Source organism: Centruroides vittatus, unplaced genomic scaffold, assembly GCF_030686945.1.
Source record: "Centruroides vittatus isolate TY-2023 unplaced genomic scaffold, ASM3068694v2 contig_352, whole genome shotgun sequence".
NCBI classification, from domain to species: Eukaryota; Metazoa; Arthropoda; class Arachnida; order Scorpiones; family Buthidae; genus Centruroides; species Centruroides vittatus.
In genome coordinates this window covers 927,793-950,704 of record NW_027122175.1, presented here as the reverse complement: position 1 = coordinate 950,704, position 22,912 = coordinate 927,793, and the positions used below count along the sequence as shown (strand labels likewise).

General features: G+C 28.7%; 1 protein-coding gene across 1 annotated transcript; it reads right to left on the bottom strand.

Moving 5' to 3' along the window:
• Positions 1–777: 777 nt before the first annotated feature.
• Positions 778–20,513, bottom strand: Cyt-c1 (Cytochrome c1). The gene is made up of 7 exons (XM_067269568.1): positions 20,372–20,513; positions 14,061–14,105; positions 7,264–7,412; positions 3,989–4,115; positions 2,675–2,845; positions 1,310–1,558; positions 778–1,190 (listed from the first exon to the last, which is right to left on the bottom strand). Exons 1-7 carry the CDS (start codon positions 20,441–20,443, stop codon positions 1,083–1,085), a joined length of 921 nt encoding a protein of 306 aa, XP_067125669.1. The 5' UTR covers positions 20,444–20,513; the 3' UTR covers positions 778–1,082.
• Positions 20,514–22,912: the final 2,399 nt, after the last annotated feature.

The following is a 22,912-nucleotide window of genomic DNA, read 5'->3' as shown; positions in this document are numbered from 1 at the left end:
AATGCTGTTTGTAGCTATTTCTTCATATTTTTGCTCTGTTACACTTTAAATTTAAACAGATTAATTTCATTTATAAAACATTACTCTAGTGAAAAAAAAAAATATATATATATTTATGAAAAACTCGCTCAAAATTTTCTTGAAAAAAGATATAATGATAGTGCTAAGGTAAAATCCAAAATATAAGTAGTCCCTGGTTTTCAGATAAAATGCATTCTTAATAATGTGTATGGGAGTTAAGTAAGAGCAGCATGTTATTCTTAGAGATCTTAAAAAAGAAAAATTATAAGTTCTCTTATTAAAGTCAAAAGGTAAATCTACAGTAAATCTGTTATAATGCATAAAATATTAAAGTCATGGATTAAACAGAAAATAATACTCAAAAATTTTTTCAGCTGAAAATCTAAACTTGAAATAAGAGTGATTAATGGCATAAGAATATTATGTATGAAAGAATAAGATGTACAAATGTCAAGGATTGCTTTAAGTCTCTCAAAATCTTTCTATATTCTTGCTTTAAAGTCTGACTATTAATAATCACAATAATTTTATCTAATTATATTTATAATTTCTTTAAGAAATTATTGATGTTTTAGAAAACATTACCATTTTAGTATAATTTAAAATCTTTCTACAATTTAAACATTCTAAGTATTTTGTTAAAAACATAAATAATTATTTATTTATACACTAAAATCTACAGAAAAGTCAAAAATAAACAGACAATTATTTTCTGAATGTAAAAAACAAGACATTATAAAACAAAAACCTAACAAGTTCAATCATTTGGAAAGCTTTATTGATGTCATACAATTCCTTTCATCCATTTACTTAATGCTATATAATATACAATAAAGATGAGTCATAATGTTTGCATTTATGCTTTAAAAATTTCTTGTTTCACCAGTATACTTACTACCAGAACGTTGAATGTGTCGAGTGGAAAAACTTTAACAGGTTCTACAGTCAATAATCCCCCCCAATCTTCAAACACAAAACTACTTTTCAAAATTACCTTTTATCCCTCCATGAGGGATCTTTATTTATATTAACGAAATCTTCATAACTACAAGCAGCTGGTATTAATTTTTAGGTGGTCTAAAAACAATCTTGCGAGACTTTAGGAGAGACCACTTGAATCGCTTATAATAAAAGGACACGGCAATTAACAATGACGAAACCATGATAAACTGAAAGTAAACATTAAATGTTAAATTTGCATAAATTTGTTCGTTAATGTAAATATGCAAGATGGGTTACATTTTATTTAAATATAAATACATTAAATTTAAAAACTTATAAATTTTACCTTTATAGCCATTCTTTTTCTAATATCATGCTCTGGTTGAAAAGCCCAGGTTAAAAATGTGGTAACATCTTTGGCCATCTGGCTGGCTGTGGCAGGAGTACCATCAGAATATTCCATTACTTCATTATATAATGCTTGGGCCATACCAATTGCACCTCCTGGGAAGTATGGATTATAATAAAGTCCTTCTCTTAACTGGACTCCAGCAGGTGGATCACAGTAACCAGTTAATATTGAAAACACATAATCCTAGAAAATGAAAGTATTATTTTATTTAAATGAATTATTATTAAAATTTAAAATACAAAAAATTAATTTCAAAATATTTTGAAAATTTAGTAAATTAATTTGGATTAAAATTTAAAAAAATTCTGAATAAATGAAATCTGTGTTAGGAGATTTATCCTAACACAGATTTCATTTATTCAGAATTTTTCAGATAGAACAAACTATAAGACAGATTTGTAGAAAGTAATATTGAAGTAAATATTAAAAAACAACAGTTTTTACTTTAACATTTCATTCATCTTTTTCATTTATCTTTTTCATTTATGCAATTTTTAAAATTAAAGATTATAAATTAATGTAATTCAGAACAAGCAAAAATTATTGTGACATCATCACAATGCCAGGCTCAATTTTTAATTAATTAATTTAATTTAAGATATATAGCCTTCTAATTCCAAACGTTTTCGGTCTTTTTAAAAGGCCTTCAGGAAAACAAATCGAAATGATTCAAAGGTGTCGAGACGGAATTATTAAGTAGTGCAGTTAAAGAAGAATGTAATTTAAGATATATGATTTCCATCTCCACCTCAAATTAGTAGTGTCTTGCCCCTGTACCTCATACTTTTCCTGATAAGAACAAAGTCATGTTGGTCTTGCAGGTAACTCCATTCTGAGAAAATTTTAAAAATTGAAATCATGATTTCCAGTCTAGACTGAAACTTTGTGTATAGTGAATCTAGCTCTCCTGCTCCTAAGGTTCCATACCTGGTCTTGACTTTCATCTATCTAACATCATTTTTGAGATTAAGACAGGCAGATGGACAATAGTGGGTATTTATAGGTCTACAATTTTTTCAAATTGCAGTCCAATCATACTTATGAAATAGTATGAATCCCAGCAGCATAATCAATTAAGGTATTATTTGGCATTGACGGGCAGATAGTATCTCAGACCAAATGGATTTCCATCTTCTAATATTTTACTTGCATTATGTGAATATATAATTTATGAATACAGTTAATATTTTGTATATTTATCACAAAACTTTATCATTGTTTATCTTAAAAAAAAAATAATAAAATTAGATAAGAATAAATTATAAAATTATTTAAGTACTGTATGTAATTATAATTTACCTCTTCTCCATGTCGAGCTCCAATAATAAAACTCAAATCGGGAGGCAGAGCTCCATTATTAGCTGCTCTAGCAGCTTCATCATTTGGATAAGGTGATGGGAAATAATCAGACAATTTACCAGGTCGTTGAAACATATTACCTTCATCATCTGGACCATCTGTTACTTGTATCTTAACAAAGAAGAGAAAATAATGATTTATTTTCTAATCACAAAAAATTTTATTTTAAAATATTAAATTTTGAAATTGATTTTGTAATATAGTAGCAAGCAAATATGTAATGAATTAAACATTAAAAATTAATTGTTTGAAATAATGCAATACACTAAAACTCTAAATTATTTATTCCAGTATATAATTGTGTATTAAATATTAGAAATGTAAAAATTATAGATATGACTAAAATAAGATTAAATAAAATTTTGAATTTACTATTTGTGAATAAACAATATATAATTTGTTTCAATAAAATTATACAATTCAGTCCAGTATAATTAAATTTAAAAATAATCACTACATCTCCTATATCTCAAACTGCACTTACTGTCATACATCAAAAATGCACCAAAAAACCTTTAACATGCAGCTCAATTTTGCTACCAACAAACGTTTTCAGTCAGCTTCACTGACCTTCAGGCTCAAACACAAAAAAAGCTTCATTCAATTTGAATAAAGATTTTTCAAAGCATTTCATTTTGTATAATGATTACTTACCCCTAACTTTATTGTGTAAGTTCTCTGTGGTGATCCCCACTCTCCTCTTAACTCAAGCATAAACAATTTTTTATTTTTTGCTGTTTCATTATTGTAAATACTCAGGTGAATAAATGTACATTTTAGTTACTAAGACCATTGCTTTCATCATCATCTCCCAATCTAACCTCACTAATCACCCACCCTCAAAAGCCAGAGCAATGCCAGACACATGCAACTAGTCAAACAATAAGAACCTAGTTTTATTGTTTGTGTTTGAATCATCTACAACATATTTGCAAGAGCACAAATTAATTTATTCAGTATAACTGAAAAACAATAAATACTAATACTAAAAACGCTAAAAAAATTTGCTAACAAATATTTGTATATTTTCATAAACAAATCTAACTTCTTCCTATTTTAAGCTGTTTCCTCTAAGTCACCAAAAAATAACACTAGTAAACTTAATTAATAATGGGAGAAAAATCTCATTAAAGTCATTGCAGATTTTCTTTGTTATATCAAAACAGAAACATTTGAAAACACACTATCTTCACACCACAATATTAAATTAAATCCAATAAATAGCAATTTAAATAAAATAGAATGTAAAAATACCTCTTCTGCTTCAGCTCTTGCTTCATCTTCAGTATGAGAAACATCAATTAAATTACGGTATGCAATGTATTTTAAACTGTGACATGCAGCACAAACTTGTTTATAGACTTCATATCCCCGCCTTATGCTAAAGCATCAAAAAAATGTAAAGATCTGATCCTGACATAAAATGAAAATCATTATTCTAATTATTAAATAATTATTTCTGTTAAATAACGAAACTAGAGTAATATAAAATTGATATTTTTAACTTACAAAGAAAACATTGCTATATGCACATGACACAAAACAAACTATTTGACAAGCGGACTAAAGGTGTAAAGCTGATTTAGCAGTGACATTAATATGTTATGACAAAATGTTTCATTGTAAGGTAACTTACAATGAATCAACTTTACACCTTCAATCCACTCATCAAATAGTCCATGTTTTATTTTCTTAAGAAAAATAGAAATACTGACCATAAAAATATCTTATTTAGAGAAATATCCTCTTAGATAGGTAAATAGTATGTGCTTAACTACCAAATAAATGTCACTACTAAGTATTACACAATTTTCATGTAGTGATGTTCTTTTTGTTATTCGAATGACATTTTCTAGTTTATATAAATTTGTACACTTGATCTGGAAAAACAATATTGTTTATACTGTAACAACAAATAATACAGCCCAAAAGTTATATGCAAATATATAAACAAACATTACTTAACACTCTTAAGATTCAATTGTTATAAAGAATTATAGAATACATCCAATCGTGCAAATGAGGTTTGAGAGAAATTAAAGCAACTTCAGAAAAATAACATGGCAATAGTCGCAAAAATGTTACAATAAAATTTAGCAGCATCTTGGCTAAGCCAATAGACATTAATGAGGAAATTTTCTAAAATACAGAAATCCCATGTTTTAAAAATAAACTGAAAACACTATTTTTGATCAGTCGATCATTTGTTACATTGCTGCCTATTTACACAGTTTGTAGTAAGGATTAATCAGTCTCACTTTAATTTCAAATTTTTTTTTTTGTAAAAAATGAAACCAAAACAAACCCTTAAAAAGAAATGAAAAAGAAAATCGTTTTTATTTCAAAACTATTTTCATCACTATTTAATGGGTGAAATTTCATGTTAGCTTGAATTAAAATGAAATTTTCACACATCACCCATGCAAAAATTTACAAATTGATAAGTTGCATTTCAAAACTTATTCTGAACTGACTTGATTAAATAGGAAAGTAGAAGTTTCATCATTTTATAAACATATTTTCCTTTATTTTTCATTGCTATATTTTCACATTAATACTTATCTTTTTATAATAAATTTTAGAATGCCATAAAAATATGGTCATGTTTTAATAAGTAATAAGTAAATAAATATGATGATAATGAAAAAGCTGGCAAGGGCTCTCGCTCAACTTTCCTGGCACTCGAACGGGAGGTTAAGGGGACCATTAGAAAATCCAATAATTCTCAATTATACTAGGATATAAAATTTAAATAGCAGCAAAAGCTTAAAAGGAATAATTTTGTTGAATTATGATTTAAAAAAATTGGAATTGGGAGAAATTTTGGTATCGTCCCATCACTAATCTTTATCCCATTCTGAGAAATTAAAACAAAACAGATGCCAGACCACATGCATGTAATTTTTCCTTCTTTTGGTTTGGGAGATCTCAAAACATAGAAAAGTATTATAATTGGGTCAAATTTGACACAATGACAATACTTTTCCATGTTAAGTTAAAGCAGCCAGGAAAGTAAAACTCAGTCAAGAACTCTAAAAAAGTTGTCACCTTTTTGCATAAAATTTGAGCATTCTTAAATAGTTTCTCAGAGAAAAAATTAAATGACTGACCATCTTCATTCTAAAGAAATTCTGGTTTTTTGGATGTTAAAAAATCAATGCACTAAAAATAGGTCATTCATCAACTACAATTTTACTTCCATTTATTACTTCCATGTATTACTTCAAGTTTACAATTGTATATGCCATCCCATAATAATGACACATGCTTAAATTAAAGCATTCTTTTAATTAAAAAATGTTTACATTAATTTAGCAGTTTAGTGTTGCACAGAAAATTATACAGTAGTCCTATTTAATTATTTGTTTAATTCAATTTGAATTTTTCAAACTATGTAGCAATAATTATTAATTTGTTCAGAAAATGTTGTATTTTGTATGCTAGTGTGCAATAATTTTAAGAAAAATTTTGGGTCCTGAAAATATTCTGCACATGCTTGAAACCTATTGTAACTGAGAAATCTATCAAAATTCAGTGTACATTTTATTTAAAAGATTCCCCAATTTTCTACAAGTTTTTCTGATTACTGTTTAAGTTTATAATATTACTTTTAATTTGTATTTCTTTCTTATCTGATGTAAAAAATATAATATACATTCATACACACATACTGATTTTGTTTATGTATTTATTTTAACTCAAATTTTATATTCTAAAATTTTATTGTAGTTTTCTTTATTGAATTTTGTATTCAACCTAAAAATCACATAAATCAACAACCTATTAATTCAAATAGCAAAAATAAACAGCTGGATTGCTTTACTGGGCTATTTAAGGCCCTTAAAGCAATCCAGCTTAATTATTAAGCAATTTGGCTAGAGTTAAGTGGTTAAGCTGCTATCTTGTTAAATTTAATAATTAGAATTAGATTAAATTAATTTAGAATATTCTGAAAGAAAAGATTAGGCTGGATCAGGACTGTTTATGTGATTATCATAGATGGGCTAAAGTGCAAATCAGTTGAGAGCAATGGAGACTGGGTGCTAACAAGTTGCTAACAAGTAAGTCAACTCCAGTCAGTAGTCTGGTATAACAGGCAATGCATCTGCATGGTAGACAAGAGGTGATCAAGTCCCATTCTAGACTCTTCCAGAATATTCTAAATTCATTTAATTTAATTCTAATTATTAAATTTAACAAGAGATAGTGGATTAACTGTCTACCTTTAGCCATATTATTTAATTAGCCTCAAATAGCTAGAATCTAGTTGTTCATTTGGTATTTGTATTCTACTTGTTGATGGAGATCTCTAACATAATTATTATTTGCCATAGCTTAAATTGTGTGTTAAATCTATAAAATTTCATTGGCTACAGTTTGTGTGATTATAGGTGCCAATAAAATGTGTACAAAGCAATTTTTGATTAAATAAACTAAATAATTATATTAATGATATGATATAAATAAATAACTTAAATTTTAAATTATTATTTCATTCAAAAATATTTAAATATATATTTAACAAAAACCTGGCATGATCAAGGGAGCTGAAGAGTCCTTTATGGCTCCAAGGATATTTTGGTGGATGCAATTCTAATTCGGCAGCTTTAACAGATTCATTCAAAGCATAGATAACTCCGGCAGCACCTGTAGTTAGTACACCAGTAGTTGCTAATAGCTGAAATCCATAATTTAAATTAAAGTTATTATATCCTGTCCATATTCTTTAAGAAAAAATTGTAAAAACAAATTATAAATAAATTATTATTATTATTAATAACCAGCATTTAATTAAATTCATTTATATCATCTTTTCCTGGCATTTATGCAGGAAAAGATTGAATTAGAGATTGAATTTAAATTAGAAAAATATATTATATCTCTAAATAATTTACAAACAACTAGACAATTTGAAAAAATCATCATTATAAAGAAATAATTTTGTGGGAAAAGAATTATTAAGTTATGCAGTTTACAAATTCTTCCAGTTTTAAAAGTTACAACAGTATTGTTTAAATGCCAAGTTTTCGTTTTCCTTATGAATCAATATTTTTACAATCTGAAATCTTCATCTTTTAAATTTACGATAAAATTTCTTTTCCATTTAATTGAATTCTTCTCTATACAATTAATTAAAGAAGAACCCAACCAAGCCCTGATTAATCAAGATTCTAGATTATTCAAGGGAAACCTGTACTTGAATACACTACTTTTCTTGTACTGTACAAAGCATATTCAATAGAAAACTGGAAAAGTGCCATTAAAAGCTGAAAGGATGAGCAATAGCATAGTAATTTTGACACATGGCACTTCAAAGTCAGAGGCAACACTGTTGATGCAGAACGTAAGAAAACAGACCAATTAGAAATTACGGTGCCTTTCTAGCAGTGCACAAAGCAAGAGTGATGTAGTGTTGTCCAATTTTTTACAATTTTTCAACATCCATTAGAACGAGCAGGTACAGTAAGGAGACGACTACATGAGCTGCACATGTGTATGAGTAAAGTTCAAAGGTTCCAAAAACCACCACAGTTTTGTGGAAGATTCTCTATGGCTGGGACCACAGTAAATGCCATGCAGAATTTTCCACAGAACGATAATGTATATTTACTGTACTCAGTTTATTATTTTTATTCATTTTTATTTCTCCTTTTTAATATTACTGATTGCTTGTCTTTCTGCCCCCCTCACTTTACCACTTTGCCTCATCAACTCATCCATCAAGTAGGTCCTGGCTTGATATAATGTTTTTGTTTTTTTTCTGTTTACACCCTGCATATAAACAAAATCTTTCCAGATGAAAATGGTTCTAAGATCTTCAAAACAATTTCAAACCTAATAATATGGAGTACATTTATAAAACTATAATTCTAATACTGTGTTGCATTTTACTCATACATTTAAAAATTATAAATCTATTTAAAAAATTTTTTTTTCTAAATTCCTCTCTCTTTTCCACAATATAATTAAATGGAATAATTTAAAATTTAGTGTTTTCAAGAAATAACTTTAAATAATTACTTAACTGATAGATGTTTTTACTGGTTTATGATGTGTTATACACTCCTGAAATATTTCTAGATAATTTTTAATTTATTATAAATTACAATTTCGCATTGTATAATTTTTTAATCAGTAGTCGAGTAGACTACTAATAAAGTAGAATAAAAACAATCATGGAATCATTACTAATATTTCTGATAAAGATAAAATATTTACACAAATTTCACAAATATTCTTCTTGGAACAAATCTCATACTACAAATACATTTTTTTTCATAAAATATGAAAATAATTGTCTTGTTTCATGTCCCAAATTTATCATTACATTTTAGCATAAATAATTATTGAAAAAGTATTTTCAAATTAAATTTCTAGACCTTTCTAGACCTATATAACTAAAATGTTTGTTAATATGAACCTAAAACTGTCAAATTTTAAGAAAATCTGTACACATTTTTTTCTTATTGAATTACAAAACAATTGTTACAAGACTGACGCAGAACAGGACTCAAACCTGTACCTTCATATCAGATAAGCAACATCAGCAATTACATTAATTTGATCTCTGTCCGATCTTCACTTCCAGATATATAATTATTTAAATTTACTATATATTCATCTAATTACTGTCATCTAAAAAGGTAAGAGAATATTCATCTACCCTTAACTCAAATTCCATTAATTAAGAACTAGTCTGTATAAAACTAAATATTATAGCAGTATTATGTTTATGTTTAATATAGATTTGGACTCATCTGATCAAGCCATTGATCTGATGTTTTAAAACAACTATTTTATCTGGGTTGTTTGGATCAAATCAGAAAGTTACAATTACTCAACTATTCAATTATGTAAGCAAGGTTTCTAAAGCCAAAATGACTTAAATATCTACACATTTATATAGTTTTAGCAGTAAAATATTAAGATAAGTTGTAACAGAAAGAAAACAAAGCTTTCTATGGCATTCCACATTGTAATTCTGAAGCCACACAGAAATCTAATACAAGTTTTTATCTATTTCCACCTAAAAACAGATGACTATTCAAAACATTTACCTGTTCTTTAAGTGAATGGAACAAATTTGATTACAAAGATGTATCAAAAAAGTTACAAATTACAAGATGATGTTCTAAATATTTTACTCCTTTACATTATGCAAGTTTACATACATGACACTACATATTTTTTACAGATATTAATGTTATAAAAACACAACAGTAGTAAAAATCAAAAATAGCATAAATTTGAATGAATTTCTTCATTTCCTTCAACAAATAACAAATATATTAAATAACTATATAAGTACAGTAAAATTCCAATTTAATGGACTAATTTGGGCAAGGGGTTCCATTAAAGCTGAAAGTCCGTTATGTAATAAAGTAGATTTTCTGAATGCTTGCATTAAAAAATTGACAAATTAATTAGTTTATCTGTTTTTACTTATGTAGATTGATTTGGGTAATTAAATTATGTATGTATAAATGTATGAAAAGTTTAATTTCACAGAAAAGTTTTCTATATGTATTATTGCTTATGTACTCACCATAGTTATGAGACTAAAAATGAGTGTGTGATCTAAATTGAAACAAGCAAACATTTTTTGGAAAATACACTTTAATTGTATTTAACTAATCAAATAAATAATACAGTCGACTCCGCATAAGTCGACATTCCAAGGGGAAGTGGAAATGTGGCGAGTTATCCGATGTGACAACTAAAGCAAAGTTGGAAAAAAAAGCCACAAAACTACAATTAATAAAATGCAGTAGGGTGTTATACAGTAGTATAGGCTTACAATACAATTCTGTCCTCCATTTACAATTATTCTGTAGATGAAAAACTGAAAAATTCGTTTAGTATTGTTTGTTTCGAGCACTTAACTGTCTCGATTTTCTTTTTCAACGATCATGAACGCCTTTAAAACATCATCTTTGCAATTGTTGGCAAGTAACGTCTAAGGATTCTTAATGCCTCTGGCGTGAGAAAATGCAAAATTGGATTCTGGTGTGACGTTGATGTAGATTGTATATTTTCTTTTTGTTTATCTGTTATTATTTTATACATAAAAATACATAAAATGTTAAGGCATTTTTATTAATATGTATATATATTAATAATAATAATGTATTATTATATTAATAAATATATTAATAAATAAATCGAGTCCCCCCTCCTGAAAAAAAAATGAGTTCACACTACACGTGCAGAGTGAATTCATTTTTTCAGGAGGGGGTGATGACTTATTGGAGTGTGGGACAGCCAAAGTATGTCGACTTATCCAGTGGTGACAAGTTAAAGTCAAACTCTGGAAAGGATAACTTGGTACAATGTGGTGTTGATGTTAGGCTCAAAGACCAAAATTGCTCATTGAGTGAAGAAAACGACCACGACGAGTTTGGTTGTTTCAAAATGGCCACGAAGCGAAATTCGCATAGTGGCTTTCATGATATTTGACCATGACAAATTGTGATGATTAAGAAAAGCCATAACATGTTCTGAACATTAGCTAATGCAACCATGATAGAGGATCATATGATGCACAGTGGTTTGTACCTTTAAAATACAGATTTAGCCTCAAAACATTTTTATTTACAATTTTTAATACTAAACAACATTAGTTCTACAAGTTTTCCTAGAAATTTAATTTTCATACTTAAAAACATTTCAAAGAAATAAAATGTATGGAGAAAAATACACATTTGTTTCTTTTGTTTTGCTAAAAACTGCTAAAAATCTAACTACATATACTTGTAGGTGCTTGATATACTATACACAATGAAATATAATCAGCTGCTAAAGTTAAAAACCAATGTGTGATGGATTTATTATAGTTAAAAGCCACCACACATTCTGGATGTTAACTAATAATGAGGAGATAATAAGAAAATAAAACTTTCTTTTTCATTTATTTTATTTTTTCATGGTTTACCTTCAATCATCTTATATAAGTAGGTAACAATATTATTCACCTCATACAGAAATTTAACTTTGTTACTTTTCAACAACATGTAATCATTAATGAAAATCTGTTGCGGTGCTTGATATGTGAACGTTTTCTAACAACTAATTTACTAAAAATAATTATTTTCCCTGTACGGAACTTTTATTAATAAATCAGTCTTTTTTATGAGAATTGAGAATGTTGCAAAGTTATTTATTTTTACAAGAACTATTACCATGACATTTCAAGTTGCATTTTATGTTCTTTGAGCAACATTTGCATTTTTTATCAATACAGTATCTTTTACAGTGACACATTATAAACCATTGCTTACTTCCAGATGTTAATGTGGATGCTGAGCAAAGTGTTGATAAAGTTGAGAGTACGTTCTGAATGTTAATAAAGTTACTCTCAAAAACTGTAAATTCTTTATGAGCGTAAAGTCGATCAAGATGACCTTCCTTGTTTTCTAACTGATAGAGACCTGATGGATTAATGCTCATAACAACAGCTAAAAACATTTCTGGGAGTTGCACGTCCTCTATCAACATCAGGCACCCTAACTAAAACATTTGAACCAATTTCAACTGCAGAAAATTACCTAAATTGAGAAAACTCTCCGAGCTCAACTCAAGCTCTAATAAAAAAGAAAAAAAAAAAAAAAAAAATAAAAAAAAAAAAAAAAAAAAAAAAAAGACGAATAATTCTATGACACAGATCCCTGTACTATTATTGTATCTGAAATAATAATCAGAACAATTCTTAATTAATTGTTTTTAAAAATTTTAATAACTAAAATATCTTAGGATTTTTAGGTTTTATCAGAGGTATTAATTTACATCTGATATGGAGAGTGCCAATGGCTCAATGCATGGAGGTTGAGAAAAGCGAAATCCTACTCAGGTGTAATATACAGTAATACATCGGTTATCGTCAGTTTTGGACTTCGCCAATTGTTTTCGGATGAATTATTGACGAAAACCGAGGTATTGCTGTAGTGTACACCCATGTACCTAGCATCAATCTGCATTATTTCTTTAGCTTCTGTTGTCCTATCCTAAAACCCTGCAGTTATAGGAAAAAACAGAATGGTTTTAGGCTAAAACTTTTTCCAGTAAAACTTGTGGCGCAATGAGTAACAGCATCAGAACACAGGGTAGTTTTACCCTAAATATAAGACTACCCAAAACATTACTCTGTGAGGTTGAAATTACTCTAGAAAAGGGTATTACCCTAGAAACAGCAGCACTGGTCAAGAGTGAACACAATACAAACTCTGCAAGTGTTTTCAATGCACCCATTGACAAGTTACAACCTATCCTTCGTATCATGGTCGCTGATGCAACCATGATACGAACGCGTTATGGCTTTTCTTAAATCTCACAATGCGTCATGGTCAACTATCATGAAAGCCACAACATGAATTTCATTGTGTGGTTGTTTTGAGTTAGCCACAATGCATTGTGGTCGTTTTTTTTGCTCAATGAGCAATTTTGGTCTTTGAGCACAACATTGACATCAAGTATCAAAGGTAAATCTCATTTGATCATCATTCAACTTTGAAATTGAGTTGCTGAGCCAAAAGTATGTCTATAGTTTGGCATCTAATAGAGTGGAGGACAGAAACCATAACATAATTCTGCAATCTCCATTACTATAGTGTCGTGCTGCTGTAGTACTGTAGACTGACCCTAACATGTTAATTGTTTCTATGTCAACACAAGTATAAACTACCATTACTTCACCTTTAATTCTGATAACATGGTGTTTAATACAACATTGAACAAATGCCTTTGACCTTACCCAAGAACTGCTTCAGGTTATTAAACCAATTGTATTCCAAAAATGGAATGATTAGAATTGAATGTTTTTTAAATACATTAAATTTTGAACATTTGGAACATATAAATCCAACTTAAACTCAACGATGGATTTGTGTGAATTCAACATACACATATAAGGCCACCCATATGTACTTATTATTTGAGGATCCCGCATAACTGTAAATAATATGAGTTGTTTAATCATTAGTGTTGCCATGGTCGTCACACAAGTACCGCCAGGCATATAATATCGTATTACCATCCTTAAAGTTGATGGTAATGTTGTATTAAATGTCATGTTACCAGAATTAAAGGTTAAGTAATGGTGGTCAATAGTACTGGTAATTAGTTAGAAAATATCATTAAGTATATGCTAGATAGTATATGCAAGTATAAGTATATCATTAAGTATATGCTAGTATATGCATGTAAAGTAAAAAACAATTTTAATAATTAAAATAATAAATAAAAATAATTAAATTCTATTTTTGGTACAAGTAGACTGTTAAAACAAGGTACAAAACATAATATAATATAATTAAAATCTTCAACTACTCACCACTTTTTTACCGTACGACATATTTCTAAATGTAGAAAGTTGAGCCTGAAACATTTATATATCTACATTAAAAAAAGTCACTCCTGATTAATTATATTTTATAACGAAAAGAATTTATTGTATCAATAATAAAATAAAATTTCAAATCTTCAATTCAATTAATTGACTTGAAGATTTGATTGATTGATTAAGTCAATAAAATAATTCAATCAATCATGTTAGGAATCACATTTATTTAGCATTCCCTGCCAATATATGTTGGCGATATTAGCAATTTGAAAATAAAATTAATTTTAATAATAATATTTGATGATTTTACATAAATTAAGGACTGTTTACATAAAATTAGGTAAATTATGTATGTATGTTCAGCCTTAACAACTTAAAATACACTGTTTCATTGATTTTATTCTAATAGGCCATTTATTCTCTTATTAATATTTAAATACTGTTTTGAACAAACATTTCATAAATGTTGGCTGGAAGCTGTGTTATCTGAATGGAGTTTCAAATAATTTAATATGTATACCCAATGACCCAAGAGTTGCTTTGTAAGCCTGTTAACTTTATATAACCTGTACATTATAACAAACTGTTACTGTGCATCACAGCAGCTTGGCCAAGATTCATGAAACATACTGTAACAGCTTTTAAGATGTAGAATAGTAATATCAGACTCAAAATATATAGTAAATTTTTTCAATTATTCCTTTCAGGAATCATGTGTTTTTATATATTACTCAAAACCATATATTACTTCATTCATTACTCAAAATTCCACTAATTAATCGAAAAATAGTCTTTACATTTACGATCCTATATCATCAAATCAAATAAACCAAATAAGTTTAGGCAATTCAACTCACATATAAAACTTATTGAATTTGTAGCTGGAACTAATGTATATCATAGAAATAAGCATTATGATTATTGCTGTTTCTTATTGCTAATATTTTGATTTTTGAAGCTGTTCAAAAATACAAATTGTTTGCTAAGAATTGCCAATAAACTAATTCAGTGATTAAGAAATAGGTCATATCAAAATAGTATTTGAGATGTTATAATGTAATATTGGATCACAACTTGAAGATTTTTATTTAAAAGATGTTTTAAAATAAAACATGATATGAAGGTCTCAAATTTTTAAATGTTTTACATTATTAATCTTGTTTATATTTAAAAAAATAACTGCCAAGTGTCAATAAAAATGTATAAAACTGCCAATGATCAAATTATGATTTATGATATTATGCTTGTGTCCACTTTGGACATTCTTGTGAACTAGGACTTGTTATACTGAAGGAAGAGAAAAATACCATTTCCAATTAAGATATATTTATTGTAGCATAATCTTGTATGCCACTGCAATCGAGCATTTCAATTTCAGGCCAATTCCCTTCCTCAGCAGATGTTACAATTTTCTTTATATTTACAAGTTTATATTTTAATATATATTATGATTTAGTGTAATACTCACTCCAGAGTGGTGCACTCAATAAAAAAAAATATCCATTTCAACATTTCCGGAATAGACTTTTAAACCTCAATTTATTAAATTCTTCCAGTAAAATTTCTTGAAAATGTATCTATTCACATAAACATCATTTATTTGTGAAACAAATTACCAATGAACCAACCCATGGGATATTGACTGCTGAGGAGGGGCATTGGCCTGAAATGCTCGATTGTAGTGGCATACAAGATTACATTACAATAAATATATCTTGATTTGAATGGTGTTTTTCTCTTTCCTCAGTATAACAAGTCCTAGTTCACAAGAATGTACAAGTAATTAAGGACAAGAAGCACATATTAATATGACTAATGATCTCTACTTTAGCAGTAAAGAAATCAACTACATGAAAATACTTTCTTTGTACTTTTAATTCAGTACTTTGTAACATTATACAGAAAATCATGTGCACTGATAATTCTACATTTTTAAATGTTTAACATAAAACTCTTCAAGCCTGGAATAAATTATACACAATAACTACTCGTTGAACCTTTATGTGCAATTCCAGGATAAATAATTAACAGATCGTAATCTCAAAAACACAGTATCTAACGTTTTCGATCTACATAGGAGATCTTCCTCAGGATTCATTAAATTGGAATGTGGATATTGGAACGTTTTTTAAATTTATTTAAAAGCAGATAGACAGGGATTTTCTAAAACATTCTTTAAAATAATATTTTAAATCGCTTAAATTGAATTTAAAAATGTTCAAAACAATTTTTAATTCGATTGTTCCCTTAGGTTATGCATGGCAATTGTTATACCTAAGGGAGCAATCGAATCGGGATATTCTGCCCATAAGGTTTCCACATCTGGTCTCACATTTCATCTATCTAACTCTGTTCTCATGTTTAAGGAAAGACAGATGGACAGATGACAGTGGAAATTTATAGGCCTACAATTTTTTCAAATTGCAGCCCAACCACTTCAGCCATATGGTTTTTAGGCAAATTTGTTTTTGCCTAATAGTTTTGCAGAATCTAAGAGATCTTTACTAAAATGTTCAGCATAATGTTTTCAATTTACTCCTAAAAACTGAAAAAAGTATAAAAAGTTCATCATCTTTTTATAACAATTTTAATTTAAGCAAAATATCACCAGTTATTATTCAAAATCTATGCTGTTAAAAAAAAATCAAATTAAAATCTGTCTTCAAAATATTTATTTCTTTAATATCTCCTTAACAACTGCAACGTCAAAAAACTTTACAATTTTAACCTCCACAGAAAAATTCAAATTTTAAAACACCCTTTGATATCTTAAACCCACAAAAATAAATACATATTAATTTGAAATACTAGAGAACAAACTGAACTCCTTAGACTTACATTTGTTATAAAAATTAAATAAATAAATAAATAAAGATAGCACATTGAAATAAATTGAGAGGAAAGAGAAATACGAGGGCTATTTTTTAAATAAGGTCCGTTTGTGAATGAAAGTGAGAATAATGCGCAATCACGGCAGTATGCATACACTTCTGCTCCGAGCAAGCTTGGTGCGCGTTTCGACGCCATTTGCAGCCATATCGTCTGTCTGTATGCTGAGCTGTAGAAGTTTAAAATGTTTCAGAAAATTGAGTCTCCCGCCGACTGTGAGATACGATCTGTTATTCAATTCTTGAATGCAAGAAACTTGGCAGCAGCAAAAATTCACCATCAGATTTGTGAAGTTTACGGTGATAATGCTACGAGTGACAGTAAAGTTCGAAAATGGGTAAGAATGTTCAAGGATGGGTGAGTTAATGTGCATGATGAGCCACGTCCTGGCCGACCTTCTCTGATTTCTGAAGATTTGGTTTGTGATGTGGATAACAAAATTCGAGAGGACCGACGATTCACGATTTCAACGTTATCAATTGAATTTCCACAGATTTCAAGATCAGTTTTGTATACCATTGTTTCGGAGAAACTGAATTATCGAAAATTGTTTTCTCGGTGCGTTTCAAGACTGCTTTCTGATGATCACAAAACAAAAAGATTAAACAGTGCTTTATTGTTTTGACTCGATACGATCATCCACACAGTCCAGACCTTGCACCCAGTAATTTTCACTTGTTTCGATACTTAAAGGAGTTCCTTGGTGGTCGACATTTCAACGACAAAGAAGAAGTGAAAACTGCAGTCGTGGATTGGGCTTCTTGACAGGTGGCAGATTTCTTTGAGGTCGGAATTCAAAAAATTGTTGAGCGGTATGACAAATGTTTAAATAAAATGGAAATTATGTAGAAAAGTAGATAAAAGTATGTGGAATATAAAAAAAAAATATATTTTAACGATATTTACAGTATTTTTCTTCTTATTAAAAAACGGACCTTATTTAAAAAATAGCCTTCGTATAATTTATAATATATGAAAGAGTTAATTATTCTAACTGGATATACATTTGTTTTTAATCTTCTAAAATGCATCTTTCAAGTATTATACATTTGCATAAAGCCTTTATTCCAAGTTGAATATGCATTATACAAAAATATTTTCTCAAAGATTAGGAAAAATTACTTATCTAATTAAAACAATTTTTCATGATTTGTATTATTTTCTCTTTAAATACAAATACATGCAACCTTTCCAAACTGAGCAAAAGTCACTAATTCCTATAATGTTCCTTTATAATTTAAAACATTTAATCCTGTAGAACATGCTGTTGATGGCCATTGAAGATGACTAGAAGCATTATTTGGTGTCTATTAAAGTTTAGAAAAGTTGTAATGTGTATCTGCATTTAAATACTAGAGCAATTCATTTACACATTATAATCTCTCTTTAAATCTAATTTTTGAAATTTTTGAATCAGTTGATATTTGTAATAGTTAAAATGATTCATATTTAAGTCAATATGCATCATTTTATATTTAAAATTTAAATTGAACAGTTGAAACACACTCATTTTTTTCTTATAGTTGTTGACAAATTTATTGAAAATATCTTCATTATTTAAAGATGAGGAATAACAACTGCATGTTAATAATTCAAAATATATTTTATTTTTAATTCTTTTAATCTAAAAAGGTATCAACATATAGTATATTAAACATTTTAAAACTGATTTGGTAGTAGTAATGAAAAACTTTTGTTTTATTGAGGCTTGCTTATATCTCAATAGTTTTTCTAGTACTTTTGGATAACCAAGCCAATGAGGAGGCACAAAAGTTAACTAGCTAGATAGCTAAGCCACCTAAATCTCATTAGTTTCTTAGAATGCAGCCAAAGAACTTTCCAGTTCTTTGGCTGCATTCTAAGTTTCTTATGCAATAAATCTAACTGTTTTATTTTGTTTTGTTCTAGTCTTTCCAATGCCAAACTTAATAGATAACAAAAAACTCAGCATTCCAAAAGAGAATGACAGTGATCTCTTTTATTTTTATTTAATGCCAGCAACTTAAAAAAATGAAAATATATAAAATAAAAAACCCTTGCAAAGGAAGGTTTTATCTTTTTTTGAATGTTTTAACATAATTTTAAGATATTTTGTACCTGCTTTATTTTTTTTTTAAACAAAAGATGTTGCTGCCAAAGAAACATTTGGATCTATTCCTTATCTACTTGTGAATATACAATTTACATTTCCTTACATTGAATGATAAGCCAATGCTTTAACGACTTCATCCATGTGGCTTTATAGGCACATTTGTTTTTGCCTAATAGTTTTGCAGAATCTTTACTAAAATGTTCAGCATAATATTTTCAATTTACTCCTATTAATCCAAATCTATATATGGAAAATTTGAAAATATCTATAATAAATTTGAGGCAACATTTCATTATTGTGATTAATAATCAATTAATGCAATAATAAATATTGTTTGATAACAACATGCAGAGAATGAAGACTTAAAGATGCAATCACACCTCTAAATGAGATGGTTAGGATCTTATCACAGCTGTAAACCATATCCATAAAAATAAAAAAGTCAAAAGAACCATACCTCTACAAGTGACTCTCGGCAAGATACAGTCCCCGCGTTGCTCTGCTAGGACTATCACATTTAACTATTTAGCCCATTGGTTCTCAAACTTTTCCGATCCATCACCCCCTTTGTTCCATAAAGTTATATCCAACGCCCCCTAACCCATCAGTGACCCCAACTTTTGCCTTTGGTCACCGTTCAGTACCCTGCCTCCAGTGCCCCCCTAAATTTACTCACCACCTACAGGGGGGCGGTATCGCCCACTTTGAGAACCCCTGATTTAGCCCATGTAATTATGCCGGCTTTCAGTAGCCCGCACGACTGTTCACAGAGTACTTGATGTTATATAGTTTTAGGGAGCATGGGGTTGCCCCACACAGGTGCTGAGGTACGAGTGACAGCAAACAGTCAGAACATCAGTCAAGGTGAGTAATAATGAGCCTTGACTGATGTTCCACATGGAGAACTGGAAGTTCATGGTAAAAATTGACCTTTGGAGGCAAAAGGTCATGAATACACGTATGGTCCCTTTGACATTTTTGCTGGTACATGGTAGGTCTATAACCCCGGGAATGGCAGTTAAAACATGTTAAATGAATAAATATACTGTCTAATGAATTAATTATTTTTTAAACTCAAAAAAAAATTATTATTATTATTATAAGAGAATGCACCATTTAGCTTTGATTATATGCACTCTAAAGCCATTTAATTTGTATAAATAGTGAATATTTATGAATATTTAATTGAAAAGTTAAAAATGAACCACATCCCATTTGGTAGTGCAGGTCATAACCCAAATAAATGTTTTCATGATTATTGGTCTTTGTAAATGATAGTAATTATTCGTTAAATTAATTCAGAAATGATTTATTGATTTACCTTCTGCAAACAAAAGCCATTTTTAAAGGATAACAACCGACTTTTCTGAAACCGGCCCACAACCGACGCCATCTTGGATATCGGTCAAACTCGTGAAAGGACATGAAACTCCGAGATCTATCACGTTGCCAGGTAAAAATAATTTTTATATTCGGATATTTAAAAATTTTTTAAAACAAATTTTACATTCTTATATCATTATTTTAATATTAATAATTTTAGAAATAATATTATTTTATTATTACAAATGATTAGTTTTTGCTTTACGATCGTCAACGTTACATTCTAATTGTTTATCCATGTCATTTATTGAAGGAGCAAATTTTTGAGGAGTGTTATTTATACGCTAAATATTTTAATACTGTTATTATTACATAATATAATTTAGTAATAATATTATACTGAAAATCTGGAGGTTTTTTTGGCCTCCGGATTCGTACCCGGATCCCTCAGAGAGATAAACTAATACAGGCATGTCAAACTCATATGATATTGCGGGCCACATGATCTATTTTGTATAAGTCGGGGGCCGCATGTTTTCAATGTTCAAAAAATTAATAAAATACGGTTTTTAGAATGATTATATTATGTATTTATTAGACTCAATGTATTGTATATTATACGTACTGTACATAGACATTTTATATTTCATATTATTTTTTAAACTTAAACTATAAGTATTTTACATTTTTTATAAAAAACAAAAATAAAAGTTATAATAAAAAATAAACAAAGTCACAGTTTAATATTACTTTTTAGAAAATATTTGACAACGTTTTTCACAAAGCGAGTCATCAAAATTTGGTTAAATATATTGAGCTGATGCAATTTTTAAAATTGATGATAAATGTTAATCGGTTAACCTTGACCTTTCTGAATTTTTGTTATTTTTCATTAAAGAAAATAGTTGCTCGCATAAATAAGCGCTTCCGAACATAGCCAGTATACGGGTAACAAACGATAACATTTTAGGAAACCGATCTACAGATAAATATGTATAAAAATCTGGAATTCCAACATCCATATATTTTCGCTTCAGCAAATTATTACATTGGATTTCAATTAATTCCATTTGTAAGTTTTCATCAACAGTTTCAATATCGATAGATAGGGGCGAAGTAAAAAGACGAAATTGTAATTCACAGCTTTTAAAATCAGAAAATCTTCGATCGAATTTCGCTTCTAACAATTTAATTTGGTGAGCATATTCTGTAAATTTTAATTTAGGTGATTTAAGCCAGTGTTTCTCAAACTTTTTGGACCGCGACCCCCCTTCTGCACTTAAAAATTTCAAAGGACCCCCGAAGAATGAGTATGTGTCGAAAAACATCCCGGAGGGAGGGGGTTAGGCTCGTATTTAAATATTTATATTCTTTTTATTATTTATATGTGCAATTTATTTAAGTAAAAATTATTTTATATAGTTTTTATTTGTATTATTTCTAAACATGAATCCATAGTAAATTTATAAAATATTTGAAAAAAATTGATCTAGAATCAATTTTTCAGCGACCCCCAAATATTTTTCACGACCCCCACTTTGAGAATCACTGATTTAAGCAATAGATATTGACAGCTTTCAAAGTGAGACAAGTTTTCTTTTTCTATTTGTTTTCGCCAAAGTGATCATTTTTGTTTGAAAGCGTTAATATTATCAAATAGCGTTGTAACAACATGATTTTTGCCTCGAAGCTTAAGATTAAGTTGATTAAGATGACTCGTAATATCAACTGAGAAAGCCAGGTCCTTTATCTATTGTCCATCTTTTAATTCAGCACATTCATAATTCTTTGTTTCCAAGAAAATTATGATTTCGTCCAGCAATGTGAAGAATCGTTTTAGCACTTTATGACTCGAAAGCCAACGAACTTCCGTATAATATTATAGTAGTATTAGTATAATATTATAGTATTCCGTATATTATAGTAGTATTCCGTATAATATTATAGTAGTATTCCGTATAATATTATAGTAGTACTCCGTATAATATTATAATAGTAGATCGGTGTATTCACATTCTATATCTTCCAGAAATGAAGCAAATTGACGATTATTAAGTCCATGTGCTCGAATATAATTTACAATTTTGGTGACTATTTTTAAAACATGTCGATATTTAAAACTTTGGAGCACAGTACTTGCTGGTGAATAATACAATGAAAATGTTCAAAATTATTATTACCATGCTGTTTGCATGTTTCTTTTAATCTTGCAACAACTCCTTTAGTAATACCGGTCATGGGGTAGGTGCACCATCAGTTGCGAGACAAACCAACTTTTCCAATGGTAACTTATACTTCTTCAAAACTTCCATAAGTGCATCAAAAATATCAGCTCCAGTGTTTGTATTATGCATAGGAATGATTTTCAAAAGTTCTTCACTTATTTTTAAATTAACATCGCATCCGCGACTAAAAACGGCCAGCTGAGCGATATTTCGAATATTTGTACTGTACTTTCATCAATTGCAATAGAGTAGGCTTGAAATGTTGATATTGTTGAATTATGCTGATTTCTCAAATTATCGGCTATTTCATCAAC